At 40.2% G+C, this 13,411-nt stretch overlaps 1 protein-coding gene across 1 annotated transcript in view; it reads right to left on the bottom strand.

Annotated features, from left to right (window-relative positions):
- Positions 1 to 13,411, bottom strand: part of VIPR1 (vasoactive intestinal peptide receptor 1) — a 576,370-nt gene that overhangs the window by 403,558 nt on the left and 159,401 nt on the right. Inside the window, exon 2 of the mRNA XM_053713746.1 lies at positions 9,410 to 9,500. Within this exon, the coding sequence (XP_053569721.1) occupies positions 9,410 to 9,500 (91 nt within the window). The remainder of the gene's footprint in view (positions 1 to 9,409; positions 9,501 to 13,411) is intronic.

Raw genomic sequence — 13,411 nt, 5'->3', positions numbered from 1 at the left:
CACAGGGAACCAGTGGTGTCTCCAGAAGGGGCACTTTCTCCCCTAGCATAATGGCTGCCCCCCTTAAGACCACCCCAATTGTGATTGGCCCTCATTTAACCACCATCACTTTGCACAGGTTACCCACAGCTCTGTTTGAACCATCCAATGAAACAACCACAAAACCCAACCTCACCCACTGATTGCCCTTCCTGCCCTGACTCCGCCAATGAAAACACTGGTGGGCCTCTGGCACGTGCCCCCATAAGAAAATCCAGGAGACGCCACTGCAGGGACTTGTAATATTGTTACGGGTTTAGAGCATGGTGCCCTTTCACACAGCTTCTCCAGAAAGAGCAATTTTTCCATTTCCAGGTACCTCCCGGCTTAGGGTTTCCACCTCAGCCATGTTTTCCTGGACACTTATGAGTTACACATGCTGCAGGGTGTGCAGGGAGGAACATGTATTGTGTTTCTGGACAGCACTATTAATATTCCTCCCTGCAGCATGTGTAACTTATAAGTGTTCTGTATTTTAAGGGACAGGTGGCAACCCTATCCCGGCTCCACCCAAGCAATGTCTTTGCCAAACCCTACCCATGGGCGATCCCTGGGGGCCACCACTCAATTTTATTAAAGCTACGCTGCACTCAAACAGCAGCATTTAAAAACTGTAAACTGGAAAATATGTGGTAATTTTTAAAAAAAAAAATGAAATTATAACTAATACAGCAGTATCAGTTTTTTACTTTTTGCTAATGTTCATTGGTTGATAGGTACCTACTGTTAACGGTATAATTGCTTATGATCCTCTCAGCCAATGAACATTATCAGTAATACACAGCTGGTAATGTTATATTAGTTTCAGTTCAAACTTAAAAAATAATTTCATATTGATTATTTTTAAAAATAAAATGAATCTTTTATCTGCATTCACGTACTAGCAAGAGAGTGCTGCAATGCTTTTTACAAGAATGTGTTGCTGTCCTTGCTGACAGATAAAGAGTTAATAGTTCCAGTCTAAATTATCTCTGGTCATGTTTCCAATAAACAGGAGGGTATTTCTATAATTAGTGCATGTTCAAACACAGACAACATATTCTGAAACAGTAATTAAAAATAATAAAAATGCAGGAGACACTATTTGCTGTAACCATGGGATTGAAGATTATAAAAAAAAAATATGTTATAAATTATTTCTGAAATATTTAACTAATGTATTCATTTTGCCAGGGTGAAATCAAGAACAGTGTGAAATTATAACATTTTTGGCATTGGAACAGAATGATAAACTATTTGATATGTTCTAACTTTATAGAAAAGTAAGTCTTTATGTGGAAAGTTTAGTTAAAGGGACATGAAATCCAATTTCTCCTTTCATGATTCAGATAGACCAATGGTTTTCAAACCTGACCTCAGACCTCCCTAACAGGCCACATTTTGAGGCTATCTGAACTAGAGCACAAGTGAAATAATCAGCTAATTAGTAAATATGGTTTTCTCCTGTTAAGTGTAGTCAGTCCACGGGTCATCCATTACTTATGGGATTATATCTCCTCCCTAACAGGAAGTGCAAGAGGATCACCCAAGCAGAGCTGCTATATAGCTCCTCCCCTCTACGTCATACCCAGTCATTCTCTTGCACCTAACTAATAGATAGGACGTGTGAGAGGACTGTGGTTGTTAAACTTAGTTTTTATTTCTTCAATCAAAAGTTTGTTATTTTAAACAGCACCGGAGTGTGTTGTTTCTTCTCAGGCAGCATTAGAAGAAGAATCTACCTGAGTTTGTGTATGATCTTAGCGGTCGTAACTAAGATCCACTTGCTGTTCTCGGCCATTCTGAGGAGTGAGGTAACTTCAGAACAGGGGATAGCAGGCAGGGCTCACCTGCAAGGAGGTATGTTGCAGTATATTATTTTCTAAGGAATGGAATTGACTGAGAAAATACTGCTAATACCGATGTAATGTAAGTGCAGCCTTAAATGCAGTAGTAGCGACTGGTATCAGGCTGATATGTATGTATGTTTACACTGAGGTATTTCTGGGGAATGGAATTTCACTAAGAAAATACTGTATATATTTAAGTAATATTTGAGCCTCCACTGCAGTGAAAGTGACTAGCAGCAGGCTTATTAATAACATTTCATAATTTTATTTTTAAAACGTTTACTGGCATGTTAATCGTTTTTTTTTTTTTTTTTCTGAGGTACTTGGTGATAAAACTTTATGGGCATGATTTTTACCACATGGCTGTCGTTTGTTTCTGAATAAAATCAGTTTACTGAGCTTCCCCACTGTTGTAATATGAGTGGGAGGGGCCTATTTTAGCGCTTTATTGCGCAGTAAAAATTCAGTCACAGTCTTCCTATTTCTTCCTCCATGATCCAGGACGTCTCTACAGAGCCCAGGGGTCTCCAAAACTAGTTTTGAGGGAGGTAATCACTCACAGCAGACCTGTGAGAGTGTGTTTTGACTGTGATAAAAACATTAATATTAAATTGTTATCCGTTTTTGGGTACTAAGGGGTTAATCATCCATTTGCTGGTGGGTGCAATCCTTTGCTAACTTAATGCATTTACTGTGAAAATTTGGTTGCTATAACTAATTTGGTTCATTGTTATTTCAACTGTGACAGTTTTTTTGTGCTTCTTAAAGGCACAGTAGCGTTTTTTTATATTGCTTGTAAATTTATTTGAAAAGTATTTTTCCAAGCTTGCTAGTCTCATTGCTAGTCTGTTTAAATATGTCTGACACAGATGAATCTCTTTGTTCAATATGTTTAAAGGCCAATGTGGAGCCCAATAGAAATTTGTGTACTAATTGCATTGATGCTGCTTTAAATAAAAGCCAATCTGTACATGTAAAGAAAATTTCACCAGACAACGAGGGGGAAGTTATGCCGACTAACTCTCCTCACGTGTCAGTACCTTCGCCTCTCGCTCAGGAGGTGTGTGATATTGTGGCGCCAAGTACATCAGGGCGGCCCATACAAATCACTTTGCAAGACATGGCTAATGTTATGACTGAAGTACTATCTAAATTGCCAGAATTTAGGGGTAAACGCGATCACTCTGGGGTAAGAACAGAGTGTGCTGATAATAATAGAGCCATGTCTGATACTGCGTCACAATTTGCAGAACATGAGGACGGAGAGCTTCATTCTGTGGGTGACGGATCTGATCCAAGTAAACTGGACTCAGACATTTCAAATTTTAAATTTAAGCTTGAGAACCTCCGTGTATTACTAGGGGAGGTATTAGCGGCTCTGAATGATTGTAACACGGTTGCAATTCCAGAGAAAATATGTAGGCTGGATAAGTATTTTGCGGTACCGGCGTGTACTGACGTTTTTCCTATACCTAAAAGGCTTACAGAAATTGTTAACAAGGAGTGGGATAGACCCGGTGTGCCTTTTTCACCCCCTCCTATATTTAGAAAAATGTTCCCAATAGACGCCACCACACGGGACTTATGGCAGACGATCCCTAAGGTGGAGGGAGCAGTTTCTACTCTGGCTAAGCGCACCACTATCCCGGTGGAGGATAGCTGTGCTTTTTCAGATCCAATGGATAAAAAGTTAGAGGGTTACCTTAAGAAAATGTTTGTTCAGCAAGGTTTTATATTACAACCCCTTGCATGCATTGCGCCTGTCACGGCTGCGGCGGCATTCTGGTTTGAGTCTCTGGAAGAGACCCTTAGCACAGCTCCATTGGATGAGATTATAGACAAGCTTAAGGTCCTTAAGCTAGCTAATTCATTTATTTCTGATGCCGTAGTACACTTAACTAAACTTACGGCTAAGAACTCCGGATTCGCCATTCAAGCGCGTAGAGCGCTGTGGCTTAAATCCTGGTCAGCCGATGTGACTTCTAAATCTAAATTGCTTAACATCCCTTTCAAAGGGCAGACATTATTCGGGCCCGGTTTGAAAGAAATTATCGCTGACATTACTGGAGGTAAGGGCCATGCCCTGCCTCAAGACAGGGCCAAACGTAGGGCTAAACAGTCTAATTTTCGTGCCTTTCGTAACTTCAAGGCAGGAGCAGCATCAACTTCCTCCGCCCCAAGACAGGAAGGAACTGTTGCTCGCTACAGACAGGGCTGGAAACCTAACCAGTCCTGGAACAAGGGCAAGCAGGCCAGAAAACCTGCTGCTGCCCCTAAGACAGCATGAAGTGAGGGCCCCCGATCCGGAAACGGATCTAGTGGGGGGCAGACTTTCTCTCTTCGCCCAGGCTTGGGCAAGAGATGTCCAGGATCCCTGGGCGTTAGAGATCATATCTCAGGGATATCTTCTGGACTTCAAAGTTTCTCCTCCAAAAGGGAGATTTCATCTTTCAAGGTTGTCAGCAAACCAGATAAAGAAAGAGGCGTTTCTACGCTGTGTACAAGACCTTTTACTAATGGGAGTGATCCACCCAGTTCCGCGGTCGGAACACGGACAAGGGTTCTACTCAAATCTGTTTGTGGTTCCCAAAAAAGAGGGAACCTTCAGACCAATCTTGGACTTAAAGATCCTAAACAAATTCCTAAGAGTTCCATCGTTCAAAATGGAAACTATTCGGACCATCTTACCTATGATCCAAAAGGGTCAGTACATGACCACAGTGGATTTAAAGGATGCCTACCTTCACATACCGATTCACAAGGATCATTACCGGTATCTAAGGTTTGCCTTCCTAAACAGGCATTACCAGTTTGTAGCTCTTCCCTTCGGGTTAGCTACAGCTCCAAGAATCTTTACAAAGGTTCTGGGCTCTCTTCTGGCGGTACTAAGACCGCGAGGAATAGCGGTAGCTCTGTACCTAGACGACATTCTGATACAAGCGTAAAGTTTCCAAACTGCCAAGTCTCATACAGAGTTAGTTCTGGCATTTCTAAGGTCGCATGGGTGGAAGGTGAACGTAGAAAAGAGTTCTCTATTGCCACTCACAAGAGTTCCCTTCTTGGGGACTCTTATAGATTCTGTAGAAATGAAAATTTACCTGACAGAGGACAGGTTATCAAAACTTCTAAATGCTTGCCGTGTCCTTCGGTAGCTCCGTACCTAGACGACATTCTGATACAAGCGTCAAGTTTCCAAACTGCCAAGTCTCATACAGAGTTAGTTCTGGCATTTCTAAGGTCGCATGGGTGGAAGGTGAACGTAGAAAAGAGTTCTCTATTGCCACTCACAAGAGTTCCCTTCTTGGGGACTCTTATAGATTCTGTAGAAATGAAAATTTACCTGACAGAGAACAGGTTATCAAAACTTCTAAATGCTTGCCGTGTCCTTCATTCCATTCAACACCCGTCAGTGGCTCAATGCATGGAGGTAATCGGCTTAATGGTAGCGGCAATGGACATAGTACCTTTTGCACGCCTGCATCTCAGACCGCTGCAATTGTGCATGCTAAGTCAGTGGAATGGGGATTACTCAGATTTGTCCACTATGCTAAATCTGGATCAAGAGACCAGAGATTCTCTTCTATGGTGGCTTTCTCGGCCACATCTGTCCAGGGGGATGCCCTTCAGCAGGCCAGATTGGACGATTGTAACAACAGACGCCAGCCTGCTAGGTTGGGGCGCTGTCTGGAATTCCCTGAAGGCTCAGGGATCATGGACTCAGGAGGAGAGACTCCTTCCAATAAACATTCTGGAATTAAGAGCAGTTTTCAATGCCCTTCTGGCTTGGCCTCAGTTAGCAACTCTGAGGTTCATCAGGTTTCAGTCGGACAACATCACGACTGTGGCTTACATCAACCATCAGGGAGGGACAAGGAGTTCCCTAGCGATGATGGAAGTCTCAAAGATAATTCGCTGGGCAGAGTCTCACTCTTGCCACCTGTCAGCGATTCACATCCCAGGCGTGGAGAACTGGGAGGCGGATTTCCTAAGTCGCCAGACTTTTCATCCGGGGGAGTGGGAACTTCATCTGGAGGTGTTTGCCCAACTGCTTCAGCATTGGGGCAAACCAGATCTGGATCTCATGGCGTCTCGCCAGAACGCCAAGCTTCCTTGTTACGGATCCAGGTCCAGGGACCCGGGAGCGGTACTGATAGATGCTCTGACAGCACCTTGGGTTTTCAACATGGCTTATGTGTTTCCACCCTTCCCGATGCTTCCTCGATTGATTGCCAGGATCAAACAGGAGAGAGCATCAATGATTCTAATAGCGCCTGCGTGGCCACGCAGGACCTGGTATGCAGATCTAGTGGACATGTCGTCCTGTCCACCATGGTCTCTGCCTCTGAGACAGGACCTTCTGATTCAGGGTCCTTTCAAACATCCAAATCTAATTTCTCTGAGCCTGACTGCATGGAGATTGAACGCTTGATTCTATCAAAGCGGGGATTCTTGGAGTCAGTGATTGATACCTTAATACAGGCTAGGAAACCTGTTACCAGGAAAATTTACCATAAAATATGGCGTAAATACTTATATTGGTGCGAATCCAAGAGTTACTCATGGAGTAAGGTTAGGATTCCTAGGATATTGTCTTTTCTACAAGAAGGTTTAGAAAAGGGTTTATCTGCTAGTTCGTTAAAGGGACAGATCTCAGCTCTGTCTATCCTTTTACACAAACGTCTGTCAGAAGTTCCAGACGTTCAGGCTTTTTGTCAGGCTTTGGCTAGGATTAAGCCTGTGTTTAAGACTGTTGCTCCGCCGTGGAGCTTAAACTTAGTTCTTAACGCTCTGCAAGGTGTTCCGTTTGAACCCCTTCATTCCATTGATATCAAGCTGTTATCTTGGAAAGTTCTGTTTTTAATGGCTATTTCCTCGGCTCGAAGAGTCTCTGAGTTATCGGCCTTACATTGTGATTCTCCTTATCTGATTTTTCATTCAGACAAGGTAGTTCTGCGTACTAAACCTGGGTTCTTACCTAAGGTAGTCACTAACAGGAATATCAATCAAGAGATTGTTGTTCCATCATTGTGCCCTAACCCTTCTTCAAAGAAGGAACGACTTCTGCACAATCTGGACGTCGTCCGTGCCCTGAAATTTTATTTGCAGGCAACTAAGGATTTTCGTCAAACTTCTTCCCTGTTTGTCGTTTATTCTGGACAGAGGAGAGGTCAAAAAGCTTCGGCTACCTCTCTCTCTTTTTGGCTTCGTAGCATAATACGTTTAGCATATGAGACTGCTGGACAGCAGCCTCCTGAAAGGATTACAGCTCATTCTACTAGAGCTGTGGCTTCCACTTGGGCCTTTAAGAATGAGGCCTCTGTTGAACAGATTTGCAAGGCTGCAACTTGGTCTTCACTTCATACTTTTTCCAAATTTTACAAATTTGACACTTTTGCTTCTTCGGAGGCTGTTTTTGGGAGAAAGGTTCTACAGGCAGTGGTTCCTTCCGTGTAAAGATCCTGCCTTTCCCTCCCATCATCCGTGTACTTTTAGCTTTGGTATTGGTATCCCATAAGTAATGGATGACCCGTGGACTGACTACACTTAACAGGAGAAAACATAATTTATGCTTACCTGATAAATTCCTTTCTCCTGTAGTGTAGTCAGTCCACGGCCCGCCCTGTTGTTTACGGCAGGTCTAAATTTTTAACTTAAACTCCAGTCACCACTGCACCCTATAGTTTCTCCTTTCTCGTTTGGTTTCGGTCGAATGACTGGGTATGACGTAGAGGGGAGGAGCTATATAGCAGCTCTGCTTGGGTGATCCTCTTGCACTTCCTGTTAGGGAGGAGATATAATCCCATAAGTAATGGATGACCCGTGGACTGACTACACTACAGGAGAAAGGAATTTATCAGGTAAGCATAAATTATGTTATTTTACCTGCACTCATCGAAGGTAGTCCAGAAAACCTTAACTGTTGTGGAGGCCTGAGGACAGGTTAGAAAACCAGTGAGATAGACCATGCAATTCTAAACAACGTTCCAATTTACTTCTATAATCTAATTTGTTTTGTTCTGTGTCTATCCTTTGTTGAAAAGTATACCTAGGTAGGCTCAGAAACTGCTAACTGGTGGCTGCACATATATGCCTTTTGTCATTGGCTTTCAGCTAGCTTCAAATAGTGAATTACTGCAACTTCAACAAAGCAAACCAAGAGAATGAAGCAAATTAGATGATATAAATAAATTGGAAAGTTGTTTAGAATTGTATAATCTATAGTCATGAAAGAGAATTGTTGGGTTTCATGCCCCTCTAATATAAATAATAAAACAACATTTATTTACAGCTAATAAAAATGAATCAACAAGCCAAACTGCAACTCTTGTATCTCTGCTGATATTGTGCCTTCATATTACATTCAGTTTGTCTTGTTACAGTGCAGAAAAATGCTCAAATTTGTTAGGTCATTCTATAATTACTGTTCCTTGCACACAGGGGTCAGTAGTTATTCAGCATTAATTTAAACAATACAATATTTTCCATACATGAGAAATATTGTATCAGAGCGAATATCAGAACATTCACCAATACGATGCATGGGAAGTATCTCTTCAGCAATTATAATCCACATGACTACAAGTTATTGACTAAATATCAACAACAACATTTGGACACATAAAAATGAAGAGTACTGGATAAATGCTCATCACCAACAAAAAAACGATAACATACATCTTATAGAAGATAACGATATCAGCACTGGCCATACCCACCATGGCAATGGCACATTTGATAATGACTGAATTGTGACAAATAAAAAAATTATACTGAAAATTGGGATTAATATCCCTTTAATGTTAATGTTGTTGTGAGGAAATGGAGATAGAATCTTTTAGGAGTTACCCTGCCAGTTTGATATGGTAGGATTGTGATCATTTTGATAAAAACAAGTCCAATCACATTTTTCCGATATTGAATAATAATTTCGGAAAGACTAGAATCCTCCCATAGTTATAGTGAGCTCCAGAGTTTCAACTTACTACTTGGAGCTAGCTGAACACATCTGGTGAGCCAATGACAAAGGCAAATGTTCATAGACACAAACGAGCAGCTAGCTCCCAGCAGTGCATTGCTGCTCCTGAACTTACCTAGATATTCTTCTCAAAGGATACCAAGAGAACAAAGCAAATTTGATAATAGAAGTAAATTGGAAAGTTGTCTGATTCATGAAAGTTTAAATTTGACTTTGCTGGCCCTTTAAATAAAAATAGGGAAGGGATACGCTTAGCGCTGTCAGAAATGTTAATTTAAAAACAGAATGATGACATAAACTGGGTGTAAAATGTAAGACAATAGCACTTTAGACCAGCTGAAAGATTTAACACTTTGCTCCTCAAAGTAAACACATGGAAACTCAACCAAAGTTTGCAAGGGTCACATGCTAAAATATAAAGCTGTAGCATATGTTTTATTTTTACATTAAAATGACAATTTTATATTCATATCTTATGGAAGACGTGTACAACAGGGTACATTTTACTATTAAATATTCCATGAGATTATTGATAAATAGTGGGAGATATATAGTTTCATCTTACCTGAAGTGTGGTTGTCATAATTCTTCAAACATTCATAGCGTTTCTCCTCAATGGCGTTCATGATAAAACACTCTGGTGACATACAGCATACCTTCGGAGAAGAATAAGAAATATGTTGTATTAAAAGGACATTCTAGTTATTTTCTATACAATAATAATTGCAATCTACAAGGATTATATTAAATATTTTGTATTGTATTGTATATTGTACTTTTTCTTGCAAATTATAGATCAAAACATTATTTTCACTGTCCACAGAAAAGGAGAATATAATATCCAATAAACACGAGTACACACAATTTGCAGCGCATGCGCACATTCATGTGTCCTCCATTTGCTCAGGGTATGTACACAAATCAATGATTTCACATTCTACCAATCAGGACCTGATTTGTCCCCTCAATGCAAGTGGATGACTGGGCTGTAGCTAAAACAACAGCTAAAGGGGGATATTTTTCAAGCCGTCAACTGCAAATACGCCGGAATTCTGCAGTGTAATTGTTGCGAGCTTGATCCAACCTAGTTATCAAAGCCTACAGACCGGCAAAAGTTGACATTTGTGACGTAACATACGATCCGCCGGTCTCAATCCGACGCAGATCGATGTTTATGTCATTACAGGTGTTCCGAATACACATTCGGCTCTATCTGAAACTTTTTCCCATTTATCAAATTTCTAACAGGTACGCTCGCGGCTATTCCGGCCCAGCATACCTGGTTTTCAATCCGCCACCCTGGAGGCCGCGGATGCCATAGAAATCAATGGGAGTCTGAAAGCAGCCAAAGCTTATGTTCGATGCTGCCAGATATCCCATTGATTTAAATGGTAGAAAACAAGTTATGTTTACACCTAACACCCTAACATAAGCCCCGAGTCTAAACACCCCTAATCTGCCGCACCAACATCGCCGCCACCTACATAATGTTATTAACCCCTATTCCGCCGCTCCCGGACCCCGGCGCCACTAAATAAACATATTAACCTCTAAATAAACGTATTAACCCCTAAACCCCTGACCACCCACATCAATACCACTAAACCTATTAACCCCTAAACCATCAGCCCCCCCACATTGCCATAAACTAAATTAAGCTATTAACCCCTAAACCTAACAACCCACTAACTTTAAATTAAAATTACAACATCCCTATACTAAAATAAATTTAAACTTACCTGTAGAATTAAAATAAAACTAATTTTAAACTATTAATTAACCTACCCTAACTATTATACTACAAATAAATTAAACTAGCAATTAAATAAACTAAATTACATATTAAAAAAACCTAACCCTACTAAAATGATTTAAATCTACTATTAAATCTTATTACTTACAAATTACTAAATTACCAAAACAAATAAACACTAAGTTACAAAAAATAAAAAACACTAAATTACGGAAAAAAAAACCACTATCAAAAAGAAGAAAAAAAGAATTACACCTAATCTAATAGCCCTATCAAAATAAAAAAGCCCCCCAAAATAAAAAAACCCTAGCCTTCAATAAAACTAATGGCCCTTAAAAGGGCCTTTTGTGGGGCATTGTCCCAAAGAAATCAGCTCTTTTACTTGTAAAAAAAAATACAAATACAAAAACCCACCACCCAACCAACCAACCCCCCAAATAAAAGCCCTATCTAAAATAACCTAACCTCCCCATTGCCCTGAAAAGGGCATTTGTATGGGCATTGTCCTTAAAAGGGCATTTCACTCTTTTACCTGCCCAGACCCTGATCTAAAAATAAAACCCACCCAAAAAACCTGTAAATAAACCTAACACTAACCCCCGACGATCCACTTACAGTTATTAAAGTCCCGCTTGAAGGATCCATCCAGCCGGCAAGAAGTCTTCATCCAGGCGGCCTCTTCAATCTTCCTCCAGCCGGCGAAGTCCTCATCTAGGCGGCAAGAAGTCTTCATCTGGGCGGCCTCTTCCATCTTCATCCAGCTGGAGAAGTTTTCATCCAGACAGAATCTTCAATCTTCATCCATCCGATGCAAAACGGGTCCATCCTGAAGACTTCCGGCGCAGTTCATTCTCTTCATTACGGTCTCCGCCGTAAACTGGAACTTCAATGCAAGTGACGTCATCCAAGATGGCGTCCATTGCATTCCTATTGGCTGAAATATTTCAATCAGCCAATAGGATTTGAGCAGCTCTCATCCTATTGGCTGTTCTTTGGGGCAATGCCCCACAAAAGGCCCTTTTAAGGGCCAATGGTAGTTTATTGTAGGCTAGGGTTTTTTTTATTTTAGGGGGGCTTTTTTTTTTGATAGGGCTATTAGATTAGGTGTAATTCTTTTTCATTTTTGATAATGTGTTGGTTTTTTTCCGTAATTTAGTGTTTTTTATTTTTTGGAACTTAGCGTTTATTTTTTTTGGTAATTTAGTAATTTGTAATAAGGTTTAATAGTAGATTTAAATAATTTTAGTAGGGTTAGGTTTTTTAATATGTAATTTAGTTTATGTAATTGCTAGTTTAAATTAATTGTAGTAATTGTAGTATAATAGTTAGGGTAGGGTAATTAATAATTTAAAAATAGTTTATTTTAATTCTACAGGTAAATTTAAATTTATTTTAAGATAGGGATGTTGTAATTTTAAATAACAGTACCGGAATTAGACGCCCAGTTCCTCAAAAGTATGTCACTTAATATAGATGTGAAGTGACAGTAGCCGATTTCACCATATAGTGAGAGAAAACAGAGAGATCCACACTTTATTCCTTCTGATAGGATAATCCCATTAAGTGAGTGGTGTCCAGTATGGTTGTCAGCTGCTGCACGTACACTTGAGTCGGGCTGCGCTTGTCTTTTCTTTTCTTGTTTCATGTTGTAATTTTAGTTTAAAGTTAGCGGGTTGTTAGGTTTAGGGGCTAATAGCTTAATTTAGTTTATGGCGATGTGGGGGGCTGGCGGTTTAGGGGTTAATAGGTTTAGTTAGTGGTAGTGATGTGGGAGGCCAGAGGTTTAGGGGTTAATACGTATATTTTGTGGCGGCGGTGTCCGGGAGCGGCGGGATGGGGTTAATAACTTTAATTAGGTTGCGGCGGGGTCGGGGAGCGGCGGGATAGGGGTTAAATATTTTAGTTTAGTGGCAGCGTTTAGTGACAGGGTATAAATAAAGTTGGTAAAAAGCCGAATAGACGCGAGATTGATGACTGTTGGTTAACAACAGTCCGATGCTCATCGCCCCATACTTGGTGCGTGTCTTTTTGCCGGCTTTTTTTATAAATATGGAGAGCATAATGAGATACGCGGCCGTGATGTTAGGCGAGTGTATTGATGCCGTTGAATGCAACACAGTTGACGGCTTGATAGATATCCCGCAAAGTGTCTTTCATATGTTTATAGCCTACCCACATGTATAGATTTCGCTCATATAACTGTATGCATTTATCTGATTAGCAGTATTACTCAGGATTTTGAGCTTGATATGTTTTACAGCTAAGGAATTTGATGCATATTTTTCTGCATGTAATGATATGTCACTGCATTGCAAGTAGGATTATAACTTTTTGGTGTATTTCATTTTTTTAAAATACATTTTCGGATATTATACATATTACCACTGATATCTGATTATCTGTACAGGCATTGCTATTTAAAGTGCCAAGTATCCTGCACAAGACACAGTTGTAAAGTTGATAGCTTCTGGTTGCTATGGGATACCAACGTTTCATACAGCTGTGCAGAGGAAAGTAGCAACTATATATAATATACAGATATAAGCAGGTTCCTAATGATAATCAGCAAGCCACTGCTGATTGGTCAGGGAGCAAATGTGACAAAAACAACCATTTTGAGGTCATTTTGGGTGTATTAATACCGGTATTGAAAAAAAAGACTTTTATTGTGTATCTTCAAGCAAGTTATTATAGAAACAGACTTATATACCAGCTTAATAGCCAACCAAATGCATGCATTACATTAAAATACAATAATAGTCCATTCAAACTACAAGAATACTATTTAAAGTAACATTTTAATATATTAAATAA

This window comes from Bombina bombina, chromosome 5 (genome assembly GCF_027579735.1).
Source record: "Bombina bombina isolate aBomBom1 chromosome 5, aBomBom1.pri, whole genome shotgun sequence".
Classification (NCBI taxonomy): domain Eukaryota; kingdom Metazoa; phylum Chordata; class Amphibia; order Anura; family Bombinatoridae; genus Bombina; species Bombina bombina.
The sequence above is the reverse complement of the archived record's forward strand: the minus strand, read 5'-3'. Positions and strand labels throughout refer to the sequence as shown.